This window comes from Pimephales promelas, chromosome 19 (genome assembly GCF_988280905.1).
Source record: "Pimephales promelas chromosome 19, fPimPro1.hap1.1, whole genome shotgun sequence".
In the NCBI taxonomy this organism is placed as follows: domain Eukaryota; kingdom Metazoa; phylum Chordata; class Actinopteri; order Cypriniformes; family Leuciscidae; genus Pimephales; species Pimephales promelas.
Window position 1 is genome coordinate 30,646,942 of NC_142787.1, and position 25,956 is coordinate 30,672,897.

Sequence of the window (25,956 nt, forward strand, 5' to 3'; positions counted from 1 at the left end):
CAAAAATGGTTGTTACAGTAGTGCTTAAGTTTCCATACACCTTTGAGAATCAGCAAACGTTATTTATATATACAAAATTATAAGATGCATGTCACTTTCTCCTCTTGAATAAACCTCTTCTGTATTAAAGGAGTAGTTCACTTTTAAACAAACTCTTGCTGATAATTTACTCACCCCCATGTTATTCAAGATGTCCATGTCATTCTTTCTTCAGTCGAAAAGAAATTAAGGTTTTTGATAAACATTCCAGGATTTTCTCCATATAATGGACTTCAATGGGGTCCAAACGGTTCAAGGTCCAAATGAGAGTTTCAGTGCAGCTTCAAAGGACTTTAAACGACACCAGATGATGAATAAGGGTCTTGTCTAGGACCCTTCGAGTCATGACTCAAAAAAATATTTGTTCATTTTGATGAACGAATTTGAAGAGTCATGAATGCACAACACAGAGCAGAGCAAGGTGAGCATTTGTGCTTCTAAAACGTAAACTTTTTAATTTTTTTTAAAGAGCCCCTATCATGGATTTTTGAAAAATGAATGTGCATGTTGTGTGGAATATAGCTCCTGAAAGATTTATATCTGAAAGTGCACCGTATATAAAGTTATTGTCTTTCAAAAGTGAGAGTCGACTCTGAGTCTATGAAATGAATTGTTTTTGAAACGAGTCATTAGCTGTTACATTGTGACGTAGATACAAATATAAGCATAGTGGCCACGCCCAGTTACTGCGTGCGCAGACGGAAGTGTAAACTTGAAGTCTACACGTTCAAATACTTCATCATAGCATCATGTGGAGAAGACGCTGTGGTCTACAATGCAAAGACAGTTCAGACACTTTGTTTTCATTTACCAGGGACGAGCATGTGAAGAATCGCTGGTTAGAGTTCATATTTGCAACGATACCACAACAGTATAGCCCGATTGTGTTCTCATCATTTTAATGACGAATCATTCAAAAACATAAATGAATTCAAATGTGGATTCGCAAGCGGTTGTTCCTGAAGGAGGTCTCAGTACCCAGTGTATATGGATCAGCTTCCTCCTCCGAATCACAACCTGTGAGTATTATTAATAATTGTTGCTTTTATGGGTTTTGTAGCGTGTGTGTAAGTTACGCTCAGCGCAGCTTCTAGGTCTCCAATGTCAATTTTTTTTAAATATGTGAAATGTTTGTCACTGTTATTGGAGTTGTCATAAAGAATAGAGCGTCTTGTTGTACTGCAGTGCTTTATCAATATGTTTATGCGTTATGCTAACAAACAATAACTGACTGGGTCCGTCATCTGACCAATCACCGCCGATTAACGTCACGCAAAGGAGTGGTTTGGAAAAATGAGTCGTTGTATGAATCATTTAGGAATCGGTGAGCAAATCAGGTAAAAATAAATGCATGTCATAAGACAACAAAAGTGTTTTTTGTCATTGCATTCATGTAAAACTGTTGTTGGGGACTCAGAACAATATTAGGAACATTTTAAATGCCATTATAGGTGCCCTTTAATAAATGAGCGATCGTTTCACTAGATAAGACCCTTATTCATCGTCTGGTGTCATTTAAAGCCCTTTGAAGCTGCACTGAAACTCTCATTTGGACCTTGAACGGTTTGGACCCCATTGAAGTCCATTATATGGAGAAAATCCTGGAATGATTTCATCAAAAACCTTAATTTCTTTTCGACTGAAGAAAGAAAGACATGGACATCTTGGATGACATGGGGGTGAGTAAATTATCAGCAAAAGTTGCTGTACGTATATTACTCAAGTATGGTTTTCAGATATTCTTTACACCTGTTTTTTTTTTTATTATTATTATTACATCGCTGTCATGTAAACGTACTTTAATTTAACATGAAACTACCGTCAACCTGATAATTTTGTCTTTTTTCAACATTTTTGTCCATGTTCAATTCTTCATGTAATCAGTGTAGTTGCAGCGGTCTTTTGGTCAGGCTTTTTTTTTTTTTGCAGAACTTGCATGCTGTAAAACAGGGACCTTTCGTTGGGGCTGCACACCAAGAACTGGAAAATGGGCATGCCTGGTCACCCTGCTTTAAAGATGACTCCCAGCAGCAAAAGTGCAGTTTCAATCATTGCAGATGATTAGCCAGATATGATTTATTTAGAGATTACACAAAAAAGAAATGAAATAGAAAACCACTGATGCCTCTATTGCAAATCAAGGTATAAAAATCTCAGTTCTACATGGTGTAACAAAAAGGTGCTTTTATGTCAGAAAAATAATATAGAAAAATAATTTGTTTACTATTTACGAATTTACTATTGATAACTGACAGCATAAATGAAAAGCATGATAAAGCAAAACAAGTGAGATATTACCAACCCACAAGAGAAAGTGTAGAATGGATCTGACATATTATTTGTGACAGATTCAGGGTCTCGGAGTCTGATGAAGACCTGACATGAGATAATCTAATTCTACAGTGATCAACTTCCACATAAACTAAATATTAGATCATGCGTTGGGGTTATTAGGAGCCAACTCCCTATTTAATATCAGTTGCTATAAAACATCTGTGAAAAACAAATTAAGTCACATAGATGCATAATTTTTGTAGCTTATAAGATTCATTTGAAACCATTTGGTGCCCTTTATGCTAAATGTAGACGTAAGTGTATTACAAAGATGCATCTTAAGGTCTCCATCCTGTTACCTGTATTTTCTGATGCTAAAATGTCCCTTCATGGTCAGTCAATAAGTGACATTGGCCCTCATTTATCATTCTTGTGTAGAAACGGGTGTATATGTTGGCACTCCTCTCACCGCCTGATTAATGAAGCTGTGCGTACCTTTGAAAACTAGTTTTTTTTATTTTATTTTTATTACAAGTTTACATTTGAAAAGCAGATGTAATCCCAAAGGAGTAATCCATCGACCGGAAGTTGAAGCCTCACGGGAGCTGCCATCTTGTAGCAGAACTTCACTTTTGTTATAATTCCCATTGACTCCCATTCATTTTGGCCTCACTTTGACGGCGAATAACTTTACATTTGAGGCGTTTGAAGACCCAATTTGTCCTTTATTTATTTCTAAAGAAACACGACAACGTATGTTAGACCCCGTATGTTAGACACGACCCCGTAGAAGCAGTTTTTTTTCATTCAACAATTGCACAGTTTACATGAACATTCCTCTCCATTATAAAAAAAAACACATTGTGCAGTTTCCAATATTGCGAGTGGCCCCGTAGAAGCATTTTTTTTTTGTAAAGTAGGCTAACGATTGCGTCATACCACGACGCGACTCTCTGTCGCACAGTAGAGAGATTACCGTATGGACAGGAGAAGAAGCTCGCGGGCAATTGGGAAACGGGGAGGCAAAAGACAAAATAATGAATCACAATACCTGGCAAAAGTGTCTCCTGCTCCTAGCTCCTGGACAGCTCCTATTCACACTCTCCGCCTCTGCATGTTTCGGAAGGGAATTCAGATTTCTATGCCACAGCACTAGAAGACAGACGGTTGCCCCACGTCACATCTACGTCGTCAAGCTCTGTTTGAGTCTGCGCGTCAGGGACGGAAGTGCTAAAAATCGCCAAAAACGGGCTTCAATCTCTTTCTTTTACTGTCTATGGCTTCAATTGTCTCAATGGAGTACCAATGAATTCGCTCTGTCCACTTCTTGTTTTGTCTATGGGCGTAATCCAGGTGTACGCAATACCTGCCCTTGATAAATCCCGCGGCTGAAAACGGTCGTCATTAGAAAAACACGCCCCTAAATATTCAAATCTCCGCTCCCCCCACGCCCTCATTTTACGCCATGGAGACACGGAAGACGGCAAAGAACAGATTTGTATGCTATTTTGTAACAGATTTGTATGCTATGTGCTATGATTGTCATCTTTGTTTGTTCCTAAGCATAATACAAAATTAAAAAAGAGAGAGAGAGAGAGAAACTTCCTGGAAACTTCTCGACGTGGAGCCGAAATGACCAATCACAATGCGTGTTTTGACACAATTAGCATTTAATTTCGTATCACGTCACATGTATTGCGGTGTACAATAGTGATGATGATGTGTTGTGGAATACCATTCATTCACATTAATGACAATGACAATTTGTAATATTCTTCTTATTATTATTATTATTATGATTTGTATTATTAGTGATGCTTATTGTCATTTAGAAGAAGAATGTCATTATTATTATTATTTAAAAGAAGAATGTCATATTTATTATTTTGTCAGTCTGATTATTTTTTTGGTCATCCCTGAAACATCAGGGAAAGTGCACCGGTTCGTGACTGAAGGAATACAGGAATACATCCCTATAAATCAAATGCTTTGGTAAAGTCACACAAATTAAACATTGAAGTCCATGTTGCACAAAATAAACACTGTAGTTTAGAATTACTATGTTGTTGTTTTTTGACAGTGGGTCATAATATATCATATCTTTTAGTTTGTCAGTGTGTTTTGTGGTGTTAGGAATTGTTTTTTGGGCATTTCCGCACTAACTCAAAATGTGTGTACATGTACACCACCTCGACGTCCATATTGATAAATCTCAAAGTTTTGGGTGTATGCTGGAAATTTGGTGTACGCACTTCATAAATGAGGGCCATTATGTATCAGGACATTATATTCCATATATTGGTTTTACTTCCACTTCTGAGCTCCTAAAGGGACTTCCAATAAACGCTCTTCAAGTCTGCAGTTTAAGCTTGTTTTGAAAAATATTGCACTAGCATTAACACTGGAAAACATCACAGCAGAGCTGAGCATGCGACGCGATTGGTCTGTAAAGTGAAGGTTAAAAACATTTCCTTTGAAGCTTTGCAAAATTAACATTTTTAAACAAAGGTTTTTACATCAGATGGATTTGTACGAGAAGATTGCTACTTTTGTTAAGGGAGCATCTGAACCAAAGTCCCTTTAAGGCAAGTCATTTCACTCGGCGGCCATCTTTGAAACCAACTGCTAATTGGTTAATTTATTAAAGGAGTAGTTCACATTTAAAAAAAACTTTTGCTGATAATTTACTCACCCCCATGTCATCCAAGATGTCCATGTCTTTCTTCAGTCGAAAAGAAATTAAGGTTTTTGATGAAAACATTCCAGCATTTTTCTCCATATAATGGACTTCAATGGGGACCAAACGGTTTAAGGTCCGAATGAGAGTTTCAGTGCAAACTGCAAACTGTTCAAAGGGCTTTAAACGACACCAGACGATGAATAAGGGTCTTATCAAGCGAAACGATAGCTCATTTGAAAGAAAAAAAAAAGTTTAAGTTTTATAAGTACAAATGCTCGCCTTGCTCTGTTCTGTGACGCGCGTTCGTGACTCTCCAATTCTAACTCGTTAATCAAACTGAACAAATCTTTTTACGAGTCATGACTCGAAGGGTTCTAGATAAGACCCTTATTCATCGTCTGGTGTCGTTTAAAGCTGCACTGAAACTCTCATTTGGACCTTGAACCGTTTGGACCCCATTGAAGTCCATTATATGAATGTTTTCATTAAACCTTAATTTCTTTTCGACTGAAGAAAGAAAGACGTGGACATCTTGGATGACATGGGGGTGAGTAAATTATCAGCAAAAGTTATTTTAAAAGTGAACAACCCCTTTAAGCTGTGAAAGGTAAGAGTAGGCTGACTTCGCTACAGCTGTGTCGTAACAGACTCCTCTTGTTCCCAGCTGGAGGAGCCTAAAATGTCACAGGGTCCCGTCCAGCCATGGCAGAGGTCATCACTGGAGGTCAAGAGCTGTGCGCTGGAGGACGCACAGTGCAGTAGCGGCGGCCGGAGAAGGAGACTCTCTCTCCCGTTCGCCCGTCGAGATGTGGCCTGCGTTGGGTTATGTTCAGTCTCAAAGTGTCCCAGCGTCTGAGGGTCATGCCAAGACGTTTGCGGTACGCTGTCCGAGACGCTGTATGCAACTCCCGGGGTCCCCGCATGCGGATCCGGGACGTGTCCATTCATGCGCGAGATCAGCATTCCCAAACGCTGCAAAGAGTTTTTCTTGGGGCGTGAAAAGGTCCGCACGAATGCAGAGGGGTGGGATGTGTTCTTCCTCAAGCCGTTGCTTTCCAGTCTTTCTCTGGCCGGCCCCGACATGGACCTAAACAGGGCCGACACGCTGAATTGGGACTCTCGGTTACTCCTGTAACATTGGGAAAAAGACGCAGACGCTTTGGATCTGGTGGACTCTCCCTCACCCCCACTTCGGTGTCCTCCGAGCCCGTCTCCCTCCTCATCCTCAGCTGTTTCGTCCTGCTGAGTGGTATCACTACTGGAAGAGTATGTGCGGCGCGGGGGTTTACGGTTACCCAGCAGGTCTAGAACCTCGTAGCGGAAACTGGAGATGTCCTGCTTCAGTTCCTGAGAAACACAATTTAATTAGCAGAGCTTAACCACATCACCTAATTACAGGAAACATCCCAACGTTACGAGATTTATCTTCATATCTTCTCATGCCTAAGTCCTTATGGTTTTTCTTGTGGAGTTTAAGGATACGCCCATGTCTGGAGTTTGTTAACTTCCATTATCAGTCTCTTATTCTAGTGTTTGAGGTTTAATATACAAGAGGAGATGGACAATATCCTGTCGCATTTTTGATTAAAAAAAAAAAACATTCCAGGATTTTTTTCTCCATATAATGGACTTCAATGGGGTCCAAACAGTTCAAGGTCCAAATGAGAGTTTCAGTGCAGCTTCAAAGGGCTTTAAACGTCACCAGACGATGAATAAGGGTCTAATCTAGTGAAATGAACAGTCTTTTATAAAAAAATAAATAAAAAAGTTTAAGTTTTATAAGCACAAATGCTCGCCTTGTTCTGTTCATGACTCTCCCGTTCGAACTCGTTCACCAAAATGAACAAATCTTTTTTCGTGTCATGACTCGAAGGGTCCTAGATAAGATTATTCATCGTCTGGTGTCGTTTAAAGCCCTTTGAAGCTGCACTGAAACTCTCATTTGGACCTTGAACCGTTTGGACCCCATTGAAGTCCATTATATGGAGAAAATCCTGGAATGTTTTCATCAAACACGTTAATTTCAGCAAAAGTGAACTACTCCTTTAAAGTGAAAGCAACATAAGGAAATGAAAGGAAATTCATATCAAGCTAAATAGATGTTCTAAAAGGTTTGGGTGAACATACATTGTGATTGCACATCAACTTAATCCTATATTTATAAAAGTTGTATTGCACTGTAAACTGGCCAAATCCTGGCTTAATCTAAGCCCTGTCTGTGAAACCAGGCTCTTTTATAATAATGTCTACTTTACTTTACTAACAACCTGGAAAAGTGGTCTCATTATTATTGCCCATGCATAAAAGGGCTTACGTTTATGATGCTGACAGTAGCCTATGTTGATATTGTATGTTTCAGTGTCTATTCAAATGTACACAAAAACAAATGAGACCACTGTAGGGAATAATCCTCACACACCTTGAAGTTTTCCTCTGTCAGCCCTTCGTCTGTCTTGGCGCTGCGGATCATGGCTGCGACGTATCGCTTTACCAAGTTTCTGATCACCTCCTGAAAACAGCCACAAACAGGATGAATGACACACATTTTTCTTGATATGTTCAATACCTTCTGATCTACAGACAACCATGTTTTCCTCTTCAGAATGATTTACGAGGACTTTCCGCATCCCCAAAATGAGGTGATGATGATATAATCTCGGACAGGCAAGGAATGAGGGCCATACAAGAAATCAAAAATCCAAATAATCAAATCAAATGTTATGGCCTGTATAAGAGGTCAAGAGAAATAAACCATATCTGAGTCTTATTGCCAAATAAATTATATGAATACAGAAACCGTTAAAAAAAATGCAGGAAAAGCATTGCAGTAATGGATGTGGTATGTGCTTAACATTACCACTGCATCATGAACCATCACATTAAGATACGGTGATGGACTTTCGATGTGATTGGCATGCGCATATTTTGAGATCCCAGTTTAGTAATGGGTGGAAATGAGTTTTGGGCATATTCATGCATTAGCTGAAGGAGAAAATCCGGACGTGCATTCATTAGCATTGATTTGCATATCCAATAAAGAGTGAGCCAAAACAAGCTTACGGACAACAACAAAAATAACAGCTATTGCTTAAAATATTTGCTAGTAACATTTATCTGTAGCAATTCTACACAACCTTACACTACAAAAGAAATAGTTGACCAAAAAATGACAACTCGATCATTATTTATTCATCCTCGTGTTGTTCCAAGTCTGTATGCTTTCATTTTTCCACAGAATATAAAAGAAAAGATTTTGAACAATCACACAGCTCAAGCTCAAAAATAGCAACATATATAAAATAAATCCAATAAATGCATCACAAAAGTAGTCTAAACGGCTCCTTACGCTACATTCCCGGTTTTGTGAATTCATAATGGCACATTACTATATTTAGGGGGTTTTTTTTATGGTGTTTTTGTCCATTTTGGAACTTGACACACTTTTCACACACTCACTCTTTCAATAGGGACGTTCATTACAGTGTCGCGACCTGCACCAGAGGTTGCTGGAGTCTGTCTGGCTCTGTATTAATACATTAGCAATGTCCATCCAGTGGTTATTAAATAAGAAGCAGGACAGGACGTAATGCAATTAGAGCAAGTACTTACAATTAACAGTATTTCTACATACTATCAAGATATCTTTTCAGCATGACCATGATCAGCACCTTTTAAAATCTACCTAAAATAGACCTATTATTTATGAAAAGCATGCAAATTCTATGGCTTGCAATTTAAGCTCTAATGAGTCACGAATATGCATGATGCCCATCGGCTAACGTTTGTTTTCTCATTTAAATACATTTTTGGCATTTGTTGACATATTAACCGCATGGGTTGAATCTAATAGCATGCTGAAAAATGGATTTGTGACATGGATGCCAAAATGTGATAGGTACAGTCATTACCTGGTAGTGCTGGTTCTGGATGAGGTTATCAGCGTGCCTTTCCTAAAACATATAGAGCAAAAACAGATTCAACAATAAATGCGTGCCATTATACAGATGCAAAGGTGAATGGTCTGAACAATCATAAAATAATTCCAGTTTTGATATAAATTTACATACTATTATATTTTTTGTTAATATGCTCAATTAGATTCACTTTGACTTTAAAGTTTTAGTAATTTTTATTAAAAAATGCTCTTTGATAATATATTTTTTCTAATTTTGTTCTCTTTCAGTTAACATTCATTTTGTTACAGGTAAAGACATGTTTTTTTTGTGGTTTTACTTAATTACAATTAGGGCCCTATCTTGCACCCGGCGGTTTAGGGGTGTGTTTAGGGATCAGGGGGTGGAGCTGGGTTGATTAAGGGGTGGGTTTAGGGATCAGGGGGTGGAGCTGGGATGATTAAGGGGTGGGTTTAGGGATCAGGGGGTGGAGCTGGGATGATTAAGGGGTGGGTTTAGGGATCAGGGGGCAGAGTTAGGTAGGTTTAGGGGTGGGTTTAGGGATCAGGGGGTGGAGATGGGTAGGTTTAGGGGTGGGTTTAGGGATCAGGGGGCGGAGTTGGGTAAGTTTAGGGATCGGAGGGCAGAGTTGGGTAGGTTTAGGGATCAGGGGGTGGAGCTGAGTAGGTTAAGGGGTGGGTTTAGGGATCAGGGAGCAGAGTTAGGTAGGTTTAGGGGTGGGTTTAGGGATCAGGGGGCGGAGTTGGGTAGGTTTAGGGGTGGGTTTAGGGATCAGGGGGCGGAGTTGGGTAGGTTTAGGGGTGGGTTTAGGGATCAGGGGGCAGAGTTAGGTAGGTTTAGGGATCGGAGGGCAGAGTTGGGTAGGTTTAGGGATCAGGGGGTGGAGCTGAGTTGGTTAAGGGGTGGGTTTAGGGATCAGGGAGCAGAGTTAGGTAGGTTTAGAGGTGGGTTTAAGGATCAGGGGGTGGAGTTGGGTAAGTTTAGGGGTGGGTTTAGGGATCAGGGGGCAGAGTTGAGTAGGTTTATGTATATGTAAGGTGGGATGAGTTGGATCTGGATCCGACTCCTCCCCGTGGATTTCATGTTCTGCAGTGAGGACCATCTCGGTAAATCCTCCATTATAATAACAATCCGCCATGCAACATGAAACAATACAAAAATGTGGTGTTAACTTTAGCTTGACAGCTCCAGTTCATTATAACTGTCTATACTGTATATGCGTCAGAGAAACAAGCCTGCAGCCGTCTTTAGACTCTTGTCTTTGAGCTCCGTATATTTCTATGGCATCGCTGTCGAAGAGTAATGAGCTGGTGAAGCGGATTTACTTATTGTAGTTAATGAAAGTTATCATGTGCTTTGTAATGTGGATGTCATAAATGTCAGTAGACTGGGAAGATTTTAAAACTAGAGGTTCATTCATAAATCTGTAAGATCTTATCGTCATGCTGTGAAAATACAAATCGGAAGACAGAACGCAACGGAAAGGGGCGGGGCTACATAAGCACATTTTCTCCTATTGTATTCCACAGAATGACAGAGTTTTTAACTATTCCTTGAAGTCTTCTAAAAGCATTTCACACACATATTCTTCACTGAAATGCTAGCAAAAAATGAAAAAATAAATGATAGCAGCCTTACATAATGATTCTTAAACCCAAAACTGTGCGCTCCATGTGCTGTGTGTGGGAGAACGTGGGCGAGTGAGTTTGCAGAAACAGTAGAGTCCACCTCACAGAGGAGAGAAGTTCAATTGATCGAAAGATGTCAGGGGAATTGATATTTCGGTTGAAGCGAGGTTGCCTAGCAACCAAAATCGACATAGGGCAACTTGAGGCTGGACGTCAAATAGACAAGCCCTAGTAGGTTAAATCCAAACCTTATTTAATGCCAGGATACCCTTGAAACCAATTAAATATATATATATATATATATATATGTATATATATATATATATATATATATATATATATATATGTAAGGGATAATGTCCAGCCGGTTGTTATGTGAGAATAAACCCGGACAGGGTGATCAGGATCCCGACGCGAAGCGGATGTACAATGGATGTACATTATCCCGCTTATTACACGGCTACTTGGCACATAAATAAATAATTAGACACGAAATATTGATCTGAGTCAAAATATAGTTTGGGTTCCTTACCACTTCAAATTTGCTTAGTTTGGGACCCTTAATATTCAACAATATTATTGATTTGACTGCATTGACACTTTTGGATTAGAACTGAACTGATCTGGTCTTTGATATCACTGTTTTTTTTTACAGAACCACCTTATAGATGAATTGAACTAATTTCATAATTGATGTATTTTACAGGGCAGAGGTTTTTTTGTCCATCATTGAATCCTATTAATCACTGTAAAACTGCTCAAACTTGAGCACCGCGTTTTTAGGAAGCCGTGACGCTACAAAAGACACAAGACGTGAGCGCAATGGTTATACACGTCAGTAGTTCTGTCTTACAATTTGCCGATTGAATTTTTGACACAAGCTTTGCAACACTCAATATGGCGGCTGTAGGAAGTCCCACCATAAAGAGTGCAAACCTGAAACAAAACCACAAAAAAGATGTGACGCATACATCTATGTCCTTATTGAGAATTAACAGAGATGTTGAGGGTTATGATGATTAGCGTTTGCTTTAGTCGGGCTCTTGCCCCTTGACTTTTTAACGTTTTTCTCTGGCTGCTGTAACTGTGTGTTTATAGGACACATTCGTTAAGACGAAAAAGCCAAGAGAAACTGTGATCAGGTAGTTTGGCTAGCTATTGACGCTGACATAATTATCATCTACTGGCCTGACTAACTGATCGCATTCGGCGTCTAAACTTTGATTATATGGGTGATGTGTAATTAATGTTATAGTTTCTTTTTATTATTGTAGCCCTGTCTTTCTTCAGCATGAGATTCAGTAGTTTTTTGAACAGATAAAGTCTTTTGAAAACACATTGTACACTATTAGACTCACTTAGACGTCATGAATCAATGTATGTATCTCAACAATGGTGACATGCTTATGCTGCAGTGCATTCCGGATGCATCATACAAAACTCATCATGGATCCCAGAATCCACTGCAGCATGAAGAATATCCCATGTCACTAAAACATTATCAGAACAAAACTGTTCTAGCTGGACAGTCCCTTTTGTCCACCATCCACCAGGCTAAAATAATGAGTCCGATTGCTTAGAAAATGAATAGCAGAACTTTCCTCAAGAAACCACATGATCTGAGGAAAAATTTATTTCCACAGCACAAACAAAATGCAATCTTCAGGGTTAAGAGTTAACAAAGCATGAGCGATAATGAATAATAGCAGTGCTTGTCTTCAGCACTACTTAGTGGTTCTTCAAAAATCACTGTTTATAATGGCAATTATGCTGTTTTTGTTTTCTTTAGTCAAGGGATGTGTCACATTTACTGAGCGAAGGCTATAATGTACAACCCACGCTGCATTCAGAATGAAATGCATTACCGTGAACTCTTTGAGTTTTCCGTGTTTACACTCGTCCTCATGCCTTGATTCTCCGTGTCCACACAGACGGCAGTGCAGCCACACACACAGGTACCACACAGACTTTGGACTAGGTATGATGTTGAAGGGTGGCGGTAACGTCCCTCCCTCATCAAAGTAGCTCATCCACAGCTTGGTACGAGCAAACTTCCACTCAATGTCTGCGTGATCCTACAGCAGAACAACACACAGCCAGTTGGATGGAGGACAATGATGACAGTGCCAGTTGGGATAGTGTCCCAGACTGGCTTTTGTTGTGATTGGATGAGGCACATTTACTCAGAATTGTGTTTACTTGAATAACATTTCCCATTATGAGACATACGCAGGTGGTGAAAATAGCTCTAAATGTTGCTTATATAAGCACATAACTAACATGCTGAAAAATACAGAAATATGAGCCTATCTGACTGTCACAAAACTCCAAAAATATGATGGTCTCTTAAAGATACTAATGGATTTAATATTCATGAAATGTGTGAAACCGGCATGTACATTGTTGTACATGAGTATAATAATAACAATAAAGGCTTTTGATCTATTCTATTCTATTCTATTCTATTCTATTCTATTCTCAAAGTTTTTAAAAAGTGTATGAAACTACATGGATGCAAAGAATACTACAAACTAAGAAGAATACAAAGAGCTTGGCACATTTAAACTGTTTTAAACTATATTTACTCAAAGACACTCTTATTTGTCATTGACCCAGATGGTAATAGCACAATATGATGACATAATTTTCATTTTTAAGTGAACTATTCCTTTAATATTGTGCAATTGCCATCTGGGTCAATGACAAATAAGAGTGTCCTTGAGCAAATCTAGTTTAAAACTATTCCTTTAATTACACCATACAAATATATTTTATGAGTCAGTTTTATGAATAAGATGATATAAGAACCTATCAAATATGTCACAGTGCTATTTTATGACATTTAACATCTGGTTAAACTCTATTGCATGTTTAAGTGTCATTGCAAAAGTGTGAATAATAATTAATAATTAAAATGGGGATTTATTAAATCTGACTTCACATACTACAATATATTTATAAGTGCTCTAAATCTCTTTACGTTCACTTTCAATCCCAAACAATTGATGTATAAACCCTTATATTATGAACAATAATCTTTAGTATTTGCAGGCACTCACAGCGATGAGCTGGTAAGAGTTGTTCATCATAGCGATGAGCATGTTCAGTAGCACCACCAGTGAGATGACGTTGTATGTGCCGAACATGGTGGCCCCTACAAACTCGGTGAACTCATGACGAGCCTTCACATTGGTAACATACAGATTCAACAGCCCGAACACAGACCAGAAAAGTGACTGAAGGGTTTCAAACAGCCTGAGAAGGGAAATTAAGAAAGAAGCAAAGCAGAAATGGTCATTTCTCCAGATTCTCTCAAACACACACATACACACACAGAGTGAAGCAGAACTAAATTGGTCTTTCAAGCCATTTTCCTGCACTATTATCAACAGCCTGCAACTTACAGCAATATAATACAATTACTGCACATACTGTTTCTTCTTAAACATAGATGAGATCTTTTTGATGTCCCATATTTATATGCAGAGACAAATCGAAGACATTTGATTTCCCTGAAAAATATTTGAACAGTTTAAGTCAAGTGATCACACACTTTTCATTTGAATTTGAATTGAGGAGTAAACAGGATGTGGAACTGCTATTCAAAACTCAACTGAAATTTGAATGACAACAAAAGCAAAGTTTCTCAAGACAAACTTAATAAAGCTTTGTTTGAAAGTTTCAGAGAAAAGTTTAAAAAACATTTGAAAGTTGAAAAATATTTAAAATTTGAAGACCGGATGGATGAATGGATGTATGGATGGACGGAAGGACGGACGGAGGGACGGACGGACAGACGGATGGATGGATGGAAGTATGGATGGATGGACGGACGGACGGACGGAGGGATGGACGGACGGACGGATGGATGTAGGGATGGACGGACGGAGGGACGGACGGACAGACGGATGGATGGATGGAAGTATGGATGGATGGATGGACGGACGGACGGAGGGATGGATGGATGGACGGACGGACGGAGGGAGGGATGGATGGATGGATGGACGGACGGAGGGATGGACGGACGGACGGACGGAGGGATGGACGGACGGACGGATGGATGTAGGGATGGACGGACGGAGGGATGGACGGACGGATGGATGGATGTAGGGATGGATGGACGGACGGACGGACGGAGGGAGGGAGGGAGGGATGGATGGATGGACGGACGGACGGACGGAGGGATGGATGGATGGACGGACGGACGGACAGATGTATGGAAGGACGGACGGACGGATTGATGGATGGACGTACCGACGGACAGACGGATGTATGGATGGATGGACAGATGGACGGATGGATGGACGGACGGACAGATTGACGGATGGATGGACGGACGGACGGAGGGATGGATGGGCGGACGGACGGAGGGATGGATGGACCGACGGACGGACGAACGGAGGGATGGACGGACGGACAGATGGATGTATGGATGGACGGACGGATGGACAGACGGGTGGATGGATGGATGGATGGACGGACAGATGGACGAACGGAGGGATGGACGGACGGATGGATGGACGGACAGATGGATGTATGGATGGACGGACGGATGGACAGACGGGTGGATGGATGGATGGATGGACGGACAGATGGATGTACGGACAGACGGACAGATGGATGGATGGATGGATGGACGGACGGATGGATGGATGGACGGACGGACAGACGGGTGGATGGATGTATGGACGGATGGACCGACGGACGGACGGACGGACGGACGGATGGATGGATGGATGTATGGACGGACGGACGGACAGACGGGTGGATGGATGTATGGACGGATGGACCGACGGACGGATGGATGGACGGACGGACAGACGGGTGGATGGATGTATGGACGGATGGACCGACGGACGGACGGACGGATGGATGGATGGATGGATGGACGGACGGATGGACGGATGGATGTATGGACGGATGGACCGACGGACGGATGGATGGACGGACGGACAGACGGGTGGATGGATGTATGGACGGATGGACCGACGGACGGATGGATGGACGGACGGACAGACGGGTGGATGGATGTATGGACGGATGGACCGACGGACGGACGGACGGACGGATGGATGGATGGACGGACGGATGGATGTATGGACGGACGGATGGATGGATGGACGGATGGACGGACGGACGGACGGATGGATGGATGGACGGATGGACGGATGGACGGACAGACGGGTGGATGGATGTATGGACGGATGGACCGACGGACGGATGGATGGATGGACGGATGGACCAACCAAGTGACCCAGACAGACAGACAGAAGACTGTTTTTACTTAGAAGAAATCAAATATTTGCCCTCTCAAGAGTAGTTCTGAAATGTATTGTTCTCATTAGCCGCGTTTCAACTACTGGGCTAGGGCCGGGCCAGGGCTAACAGCGAGCCGAGCCGAGCCAGTGGCCTCGGGCCTCAAGCACCGGGCTTGCGTTTCCACTGTCGGGCCAGTATCCCCGCAGCGCTGCCCTAAACCCCGCCCCTAACACGCCTTTCTGGATCAAACGTCATACAACCCAACCCATTTCAGCGGGTATTATGAATTAATTTATTTTTTAAGTTATTTTTTTAAGTTTTTTTAAGTTTAAGTTTTTTAAGTTGCGCGATATAAAAAAGTGAAATGTGCATCTTGCTTTAGATCATAACGTTCCATAACACCGATAAACTCCGCCTTTTACCTTGAGCACGCCTCTAGCCCGAGCTGGCCCGCTTTGGCCCAAGGTATTCGACAGGCCAGAAATCCTAGCCGTTGGCCCCGAGTAAGCCCCGATCAAGCCCCGGAAGTGACAGTGGAAACGCGACTGCGCACTAGCACGGCTTGGCCCTGGCCCGGCAGTGGAAACGCGGCTATTGAAATCTCTTCCCATTTCCCAACACATTATCACTGCACAGCCTTGAGCAAAATATTCTCATCATTAGACATGAGTTGATGGATGAAGCGCCACTCTATAATTTCGTATTCGAAAACTGAGATCAAATGATTCTTCAAGGCTCATGCTATGATGCAAAATCTCATGAAGATCATAACCATTTCCACTCTCGTTTCCAATCTCATTTCTTTCAAATTTTGACCTCTGCGGGAGGTCAGCATTAAGCTGCGTGTGGCATCTCGGCCACATTACTTTCATTGATCAAGGCAACCGATGCTTCCTTGTGGGTTTTGTAATACGTGCATCACAGTTCATTCATTTCGATTATTATCAATGCTATGAGACCTCTGTTACTGCAAAAGCAAGCCCGACTATTGAGCTGTGTCATTATCATCTAATATCTAACGTAATGTCAGCTCTTGGTGGATTGCGTTGGTCATTATGGTGCCCAAAAACATTTATTCATTTAGCTCAGTCATTCCCAAAGGCAGAGTCCCGACCCACAAGTGGGTCACGGAAGATTTTGAATGGGTCGCCAAGTCGAGCACTATTTTTCAGTGTGCTAGGCCTATATATGAAGAGTTCAGATGCAAAAGCCTCTAAATGCCATTTGAAATTTTCTTCTTTAATGATGATTTTTATCAAACTTGTATATTTAAGTTCAGTAATTTCACTTAAATGGCAATGATAATTACCTATTAATTGTTATTTAAGTGAAATTAATGAAATAAAATATACAAGTTTGATAAAAATCATCATTTTTTTTCACAAATCAACATTTCTCGGTCAGTAATAACAAATAGAGAACAAAACAGCGCTGGTTTCAGTTGTTTCACTAGTTTACTTTGAACTAGGCAGCACGGGCCAGTGGATAACGAAACGCAAAGCTTAAAGGAGTTGCGTTTAGTCCCGGTCCCGGACACTATTATTAAACAGCGTTGTGACATCTAATGAGAAGCGTTTCAATCGGACACTCCTCTCTCTTAAAAACCACAAATCACTCAATGATTTTATCTAGTTTTAAATCGGATGAAACAGCCTTAACATTCCCAATAAATGTGGAATATTTATACTGAATACTATGTTATAATCATTTATATTGCATTCGATTTATTAGGGGGGTAGAGGAATATATAATTAATTGTGTGTTTAGTTTTTTACCTGTTTAGCCATTTTTTTTATACAGTGGTAGTGAGCCATGCATGGTTACAAAGTCTCACTGTCAGGATATTTTCATTTAAGCCTATAATAATTATTATAGTAAATTGTGTACACTGTAACGATGAGAATATGAAAACCGTGAGATGCCCGTCAACTCTTCATTTCTCATTTCACCTCTGCATTTCGCTTATTGTCAACAACAGGTTAATTAAAAAAAAATGTGCTTTGTCAAATATCTGTATCTCTTTTAAATAGTTAACTGGAAGCTTAACTGACCTTAAAAATGGTTATACATATTTTGTCAATGTATACATTCTCTTCGTGATATATGAATGGGCCTTTTATTTATTGTTTATTGGGTCGCAAAAATTTATCGACTTTACAATGTGGGTCCCCAGAAAAAAAAGTTTGGGAAACACTGATTTAGCTAACGCTTTTTATTCATTTAGCTGACGCTTTTCATCCAAAGCGACTTACAATTGCTTTATAAGTCAGAGGTCGCACACCTCTGGAGCAACTAGGGGTTAAGTGTCTTGCTCACAGTGGATTCGGACCCGGGTCTCTCACACTATTGACATGCGTCTTATCCACTGCGCCATCACCACCCCGGAAACAGTACAAACAATACTGCACAGTGCGTTTCACTCACGTGGAGAAGGCATTGTTCTGCTTCTCACAACGGATCCCTTTGCAGTGGTTGGGCTCTTCGGACGCCTTCGTCTCGTAGTAGAAGTAGAGCTGGTTGAGGCCGTTGGCGAAAGCCAGCAGAACCAGACAGTAGATGAACAGGAACTTGAGGATGTCCAGCAGCATGCGCCCAAGAGAAATCTGCAGTGGGCCCAAGTGAGAGTTGGCGGTGAACAGAGAGATGAGACGCAGCGAGCTGAAGATGTTGGCGATGGCGAAGAGAGCCTCGGCGATGAGCGTAGGGTGCCACATCTCCCACTCCACACGAGGACGAGAGCTATTGTACTGATGGAGAGAGAACAGACACTGTGGTGAAAACCATAGTCCTTCTTCAACAATCATTTCATTTTAAGTCAGCACAACCAAAGATGATGGCATCAACCTTAAAGTAGGCCACCATTTTAAGAGATATGGTGGCAAGGTAGAGGGAGTTCATCGCAAAATCCATCAGGTTCCACCAGTCATGGATGTACTCTGTGAAACCTCCATCCCACATCTCCTTAATCTCTGCCCAGATGAAGCCTGTTTCAAGGATGAAAGAAAATGACAACTTCAAACCAGTATGAAAAAAAGTGTCCCTCGAATTAATTTTAATTTTTTATTAAATTTTTTTTACCAAAGATCAAACAAATACTGCTCGTCATGTAAAAAAAAAAAAATAAATCGGACGATTTAATAACAAATACTCAGGTTTAACTCGTGAGAAATACAAGATGCTATCATTAACGAGAACTGACAAACACTAAGGGGCTCTTTAGGGATGGGCAACGATTAATCGCATCCAAAATAAAAGTTTGTGTTTTCATAATATATGTGTGTGGTGTGTATAATTAATTTGTATATATAAATACCCACACATGCATGTACATATTCAACAAAAATGTGTTATTAATATATCAAATATTTGAACTCCGGCGAACAATGAACCTTTGGTCTAATAAAACATCGGTACATAGTCAACCGTTCTCTGAGATTTGTTTTCATGATAATCGATTGTAAAGAGTTTTATCTCTAAAAACTGTTTAGTGTATAATGCTAGTACTGGAGGCATTGACTAAGTAAAAGAAATCGCTAGTTTATACCACTAACAAGGCTCAAAATAGCCCCACACTAACACAGTAACATAATGAGGCTCCATACATGCAAAACGAAAAATTGAGAACTTTGTAAGTGTACAGACCGTTTAATAAGAAGATACTTTATGAAGACAGTTCACTTCGCGTATCAGACAGGAGCCATCTTAAAAAATAATCTCGATAAGTCGATCCCCGAACGACGTGCTGAGTGATCTGAGCTGTATGAAGTTCAGCGAACTTCTGAACTGTATGAACCGCTTTCGGGGATCGACTTATCGAGACTATTTTTTAAGATGGCTCCTGTCTGTATACACGAAGTGAACTGTCTTCATAAAGTATCTTCTTATTAAACGGTCTGTACTCTTACAAAGTTCCCAATGCTTCGTTTTGCGTGTATGGAGCCTCAGTATGTTTCTGTGTTAGTGTGGGGCTATTTTGAGCCTTGTTAGTGGTATAAACTAGCGATTTCTTTTACTTAGTCAATCCCCCCATTACTAGCATTATACGCTAAACAGTTTTTAGAGATAAAACTCTTTACATTCGATTATCAAGAAAACAAATCTCAGAGAACGGTTGACTAGGCACCGATGTTTTATTAGACCAAAGGTTCATTGTTCGCCGGAGTTCTCCTTTAATTGTGAATAAATATATATAAAATATATACATGCAGGTGTGGGTATTTATGTATACAAATTAATTATACACACTACACACACATATATTATGTAAACACAAACTTTTATTTTGGATGCGATTAATCGCGATTAATCGTTGCCCATCCCTACTCTTTACACAACACTGTTTTCAACTAAGAACGAACCACGTTTGGTTGTTCAATTTACACACCAATGGCATTTTGGGTGCCTAAAAATTTGACAACAGATTTCAAAGTTTCAAAATGCATATCTCTGAAGACGATGATGTCATGCCCATGCGTATTACGTGTTCAAGCTATAGCGTTTCATCATCATCTATTGGCCTGACAGCAGAATGCAGCGTTTTTTTCACGGATCCGTGTGAATGGGGGTCGTTTTGACAAGTCTGTACACGGGAAAACTCAAGTATTGTTGCAATAAAACGTACCCTAAGGGAGAACTGGAAGCTTATAAGCATGAACAAAGAAAGCTAATAAGTTGATTAACAAAACACAGGTGAAAAAAGATTGAGGAAAACTAGGTAAAGGAAACTCCTTTCTAGCAGATTTTACCTGCCCTCCAGACTACGGATAATTAGTTTCTAGCCTCCACTTGTGTCTACTTCTGGGCTTGTGTGTACTTTGAAAGAAAACCTCAAGCCATTATGATTGAGCCCTGCTGTAATCAGTTCTGAACTGGGGCTTCAGATATGATTTCGTCTGCTTATGTCTTGAGGTCAATAAATTATTATATCAATAATTCATGAGTATTCATTTACTTCATCAGAGGGATAAAACCACAGCTGTGTCTATTTCCTGTGCAGTCGACCAGTTTTATTGCTTGAGGAATGAGCCAGCTAAATGAATGTTACAGATCATCGTTTCGTCATTGAGCTAAATGGATATTTGAGGCTACAATTTTACACTTTGGATTCCAGCATTACAGTGTCCGCCCTTTTTATTTTTCTTATTCATTTTATGCATAGGGAAATATATATATATATATATATATATATATATAGTACTTATTATGGAAGTTAAGTTACATGTAAATAGGCTGCTTTAAAAGAATAGGCCTACCTAAGTGCAAACTGAATGTTATGTTTTTAGATATTTAGGACATCTTTTTGAAAAATTATTAAAGTGCTGGTAAATTTATGGGAAATTAAAATACACTATTGAAACTTCCTTATGATGTATTCAAATATGTTCGTAATCACAAAGGTGAAGTTACAATATATACATTTGAAATGCAATACTGAATAACACTACAGTTAAAATTATAAATCAGGTACTTTACATGTGCTTTAGTGTGTTTAGTCAACACATTGAAATAAGTGTATTTCTAAGTTGAAAAATAATGATTTAAAATGTTTAATGTAACATTATTGCAAAGTGCACTATTTAAAAGAGTACTTAAGTTTGTAAAAAGTGTAATCTCGTTAAGTACACTGGCATTTTATTTAATTAGTATGGAATAACTGTACAGTTAGGGTACAATACTGTAGCCTACAATAAGTACAGTTTTTTTTAAGAGTAACTAAACACTAAACCAACTTTTTTTAGTTAATGATCTGTAAGAATGGATCTTTATTAATACCAGTCACTGATTCGAGTAACTTTTTTGACATTTGTTTATACAGTGTTCTATTTCTACAATATATGGTGTAAAAAGGTCTTAGTGCTGCCCTCTTCAGGTTGAACGGTGGCTACTGCAGTTGATTTCTCCACACTTTGTGACGTACGCAGGTTTCAGCTCACCACGCGAGCTACGCCCTTGGCAGTATAAAAACCATCTTGTGTCATCAAAACCACTGTAGGGAGTCAGGAGTTGGAATTGTGAGTATTGAAAACGACCATGATAGAGTGTTTTAGCATCTATTTCGTCCCCTCTATCTCCGCTGGGGTCAGCATTTTCAAATATTGCCAGTGGGTGGAGTCAGGCTCTGACCAGGGGTTTAGTTACCCTTTAAATATACTTTTAAGATTTGAAGTACACCAACCTACCACTGTTGTGCTCAAATGTACCCAAGAAATCTTACCTAGAACCCAGGGTAAGATCAACCACTCCACAATGGTGGGTGGAGGTCCCTGTACATGCAGGTCCGTTTGCACAATATGCTGTGAGGCGAGGAGGAGGAGCAAGAGGAAGGTCAGGTAGGAGGCAGTGTGGCAGATGAACTTGATGAAAGGTTTCTTGATGAAGGTTCCCAGAGTGCTCTTTGGAGCCAGAAGGTATATGATGGAGAAGACAGGGAAGAGCAGGCCGATGATGAAGCACGTGACGAGCTTCACTGCCCAGTGACGACGTCTCCAACCCGGGAAACCATCGTACCAAAGTGTTGCCAGGAGCTGCTGGCAGTTGGGTTGAGCTACAAACTGTCAGAATATAATAATGGTTGAATGATCTAATATGCCTGAGGAAATTCATGACGAACACACAGACAAAGATGCAATTCATGACCTGGCATTATATTTATGATCGCTTGAGATTAAAGCATACAAATTGTTGAAAAGATCAAATAGAAGTTAAATTCTTACAGATGTTTTGTACATATTCGTGATATATGATACTATGAAAGTATATGAAAAACAGTTTGGTTTTTGTGTGTGTGTGTTTTACAAAAATCGATATAAACCAATAAAAAAAAAGTAAAAAAAAGAAAAAAAAAAGAAAGAAAAACAGTGTTTAACTTTCCCCTATCATTGTTTTGTGAAGACCATTGTCTTCATTGTGTACCATTGTTTAGGGCTTCACGGCAACCCGTCAAAATAAAAGTTCGGTTTAACTTGACAGAAATATATTACTGTTGTACAGTAGAAATAGGAAATGTCCAGATGTAATAATACATTAACACTAATACGAATAAATTATGAATTTTTTTTAACAAAACTGAATTTAAGAAATAATCCATGTTTTAATTTTAACAGTAAAGCTCATTGTGCAGCACATTATTTGACAAAAAGTTTATGATAAAATTAGTGTTTTATTGCTTAATTTTATTACCAGCAAAAACACAGAATTAGTGTGAATTTTTTTCATATATCTATATATTTAAAAAAATAATAATAATACATGATTTGAATTATTATACTATATTATTATATTAGATTATAGTAATCTCGTGAAAACGGTCATATGTCTTGCAAAACGAAAGTTATTTTTGAAAAAAAATAAAATAAAATAAGTGACATTAATTTAATGAAAATTAAGCACATTTCCAACCAAGATATACAAATATTCTTAGATATTATTGATAACACTTTATTTTAATGTGTCCTTGTTGCATGTATTTACTATAAGAACTACATGCAACTAACCCTCAACCAAACCCTAATCCTACCCTAACCCTGTAGTAAGTACAAGTAGTTAATAATTAATATTACTCAGTACTTAAATGTCCAATTACACTGTAAAAGAGACACATTAAAATAAAGTGTAACCAAGGGCCAGTTGTTCAAAGGTAAGCTGATCGGATTTTGGTTATCGGATTGGATCAAATCTTGAAAATGGGTTGTTCAAAAGGGAAAGAAGGAATCTGAAATCAGATTAGATCAGGGAATCCAATCCTAGTTTTAATCTGGATCAAACCTTCAGTTTGTGTTGTTCAAAACTTGTCAGTGGGATTTGGATAACTTTGATAAAAAAAAAACAGCATTATAATGATCCCAACAGGTGGATTTCAGGAAGAAAATGTAGTAAAACTTTAAAATTGGTCAAATAATACATTTGTATCATTTAGTGTATATACTTTTATTTATATTTTGCTCTTGACTTGTGTAACCGTTGTAACAGTGATAAAGTAGACATAAACTAACAATTAAGCTATTCAGTATAGTAAAGTAAAAATGAAATAAAAATGATCTTGTCCCCATTTGTGTTTTGTCTCAAAATAAGAAACACTTACAGTGACCCCATGTTGGCTCTTCTACCTGTTCTTAGCCCACATTGTGATATGTTGTCCCATTTAGAGCACTGGTAATCTGGAAAACTGTGTATCTGGATAAGGGTGATCCATTCCAATGTTGCTTTGAAAAACCAGCATAAAAGTAAGACGGATTACCTGATCCTGGATAGGAAAAAAAAAGGGATTTCCAAATCCGGATCATTTTGATCCAGATTAAATGTTTTGAACAACTGGCCCCATATAACTATATAGATGTGTTATTTATTAGTGAATTTGTAAACATTCTATATAATAATATTATAGTTTTGTTTTCTATATTGTTGGCTCTGTGGCGAAATGTTTATGTCGCTCTGTTGTAAATTTTCTACAAAGATTGGTATTGTTTTGAATATTGTTGCATCATTCTGTGACAAAGTGCTCATGTTGCTCTATGAAAGCATCTGCTAAATGCATAAATGTAAATTGATAAACATTACACAACAGCATAAATGTTGAAGAGGTTTTAAAGCTGGTAAACATCTGTGAGGTTTGGCATTCACGTCATTACGTAATAATACCTTTATCCACATCTATTATTTTACTCTAGAGTGTTATACTCAGTGGTGGACTGTAACGAAGTACAAATACTTTGTTACTTTACCTAAGTACATTTTTCACGCATCTTTACTTTACTTAAGTAGAATAAATAGTGCATACTTTTTACTTTTACTTCGTTACATTTTGCAGCAATTATACTTTCTACTCCACTACATTTCTACAACTTCTGTTACATTTTCTGATCAGTTTTTCCCCTCCAAAACATAACCTGACCGTCCGTCCATTGCACGTTTGTCTCACCAGTGACGTTTGGTTGCCATAGATACATCAACCCGGTCACACTAAATGCGTCTCACACGCAGTGCGTTTATCGTGCAATTTATTTGCGAAAATTTGTTTTTACGCGCATAGGAAACACACCATGTGTAATATACGTTTGGTTAGGATTATGGCAAGCCAAGAGGTTCAGAATTACACCATAAATTAATCACGTTTACTGCCAAACATAGTTATTAACATACAGTAAGGATAAGCATGATGTGTATATTGCCTAATTGCAAGCTTGTTTCAGAAATGGTGACAACAATTTTTTTCCATAATTATTGAACATCATTATAGGAGTATTAGGTTGAATGAGTTAGAATTTAATGTTTTATTAATAATTAGAAAATAGACATTAAGAGAATAAATTGTTATGCAAGTACTTTTACTTTTAATACTTAAAGTACATTTAAAATCAGGTACTTTTTACTTTTTTTACTTAAGTATGGTTGTCATTGTGTTACTTCTACTTTTACTAAAGTAAATATTTATCTGGTTATTTGTACTTTTACTTTTTCCTCCACCACTGGTTATACTGTTGCAGCAGTTAGAGCCATCTGGATCCAAAGACCCACATATGTATTAATGATTGGTGAAACATTCATGTGTTAAAATCTCTCAGTCTTGAATGCTCACCTCTTTTTGGTGGTACTTGATGGCTAGCTTGAGCTTGGCCAGGTCTCTACATTCAAGGGGGTCCAGCTCCTCGCTGTGGTCATCCCGATGATTGAGGATGGTCTCCAGCTCACGGGAGCTACGGGCCTGATCCAGCAGGTCTTTGGCGAAAAGTTTGCACTGCTGCGATAGCTCTTCGTACTCCTGCCGGAACTCATTCTCCACCTTACTGAGCTCCTTCAGCTCCCAGCCCAGCCTGAACGCCGTGAGGATGGGATCCTCGCTGGAAAGGGCGATGAGAGAGGGGCTAGCAAGAGTTCTGTAGATGTTCAGACGTGAACGGGAGTGCCGCAGGCTGTCCACTTCTGAACTGGATACACATTCCACGCAATCACAGCGGATCTGGTGTGGCCGCGGTATGGTGACTTTTCTTTGAACTAGGAGCTTGATTATCTCGTAGTTGTTGGTGTGGGCAGCCAACATGATTGGTGTGATATCGGGTGTAAACTCCGAAAACTGCGTGTCCATCATGAGAGAAGGAACCTTAAAGAGTGCAAACAAAGAGAGGAATAAATAATAGTAAAATTGCTGTTGCCAAAGTTAAATTGT

The 25,956-nt window shown here is 39.4% G+C and overlaps 1 protein-coding gene across 4 annotated transcripts in view; it reads right to left on the bottom strand.

Annotated features, from left to right (window-relative positions):
- Window positions 1-3,364: 3,364 nt before the first annotated feature.
- The window catches only part of trpc5b (transient receptor potential cation channel, subfamily C, member 5b), a 36,964-nt gene continuing 14,372 nt past the window's right edge, over window positions 3,365-25,956 (bottom strand). For all 4 annotated transcript variants that reach the window (XM_039675950.2, XM_039675949.2, XM_089123467.1 and 1 more), the window contains 9 exons: window positions 25,369-25,890; window positions 22,009-22,345; window positions 18,639-18,778; window positions 18,219-18,541; window positions 13,595-13,790; window positions 12,401-12,610; window positions 8,902-8,943; window positions 7,413-7,502; window positions 3,365-6,340 (listed from right to left, as the gene is read on the bottom strand). In XM_039675950.2, the coding sequence (XP_039531884.2) occupies window positions 5,621-6,340; window positions 7,413-7,502; window positions 8,902-8,943; window positions 12,401-12,610; window positions 13,595-13,790; window positions 18,219-18,541; window positions 18,639-18,778; window positions 22,009-22,345; window positions 25,369-25,890 (2,580 nt within the window). In that variant the 3' untranslated portion in view covers window positions 3,365-5,620. The remainder of the gene's footprint in view (window positions 6,341-7,412; window positions 7,503-8,901; window positions 8,944-12,400; window positions 12,611-13,594; window positions 13,791-18,218; window positions 18,542-18,638; window positions 18,779-22,008; window positions 22,346-25,368; window positions 25,891-25,956) is intronic.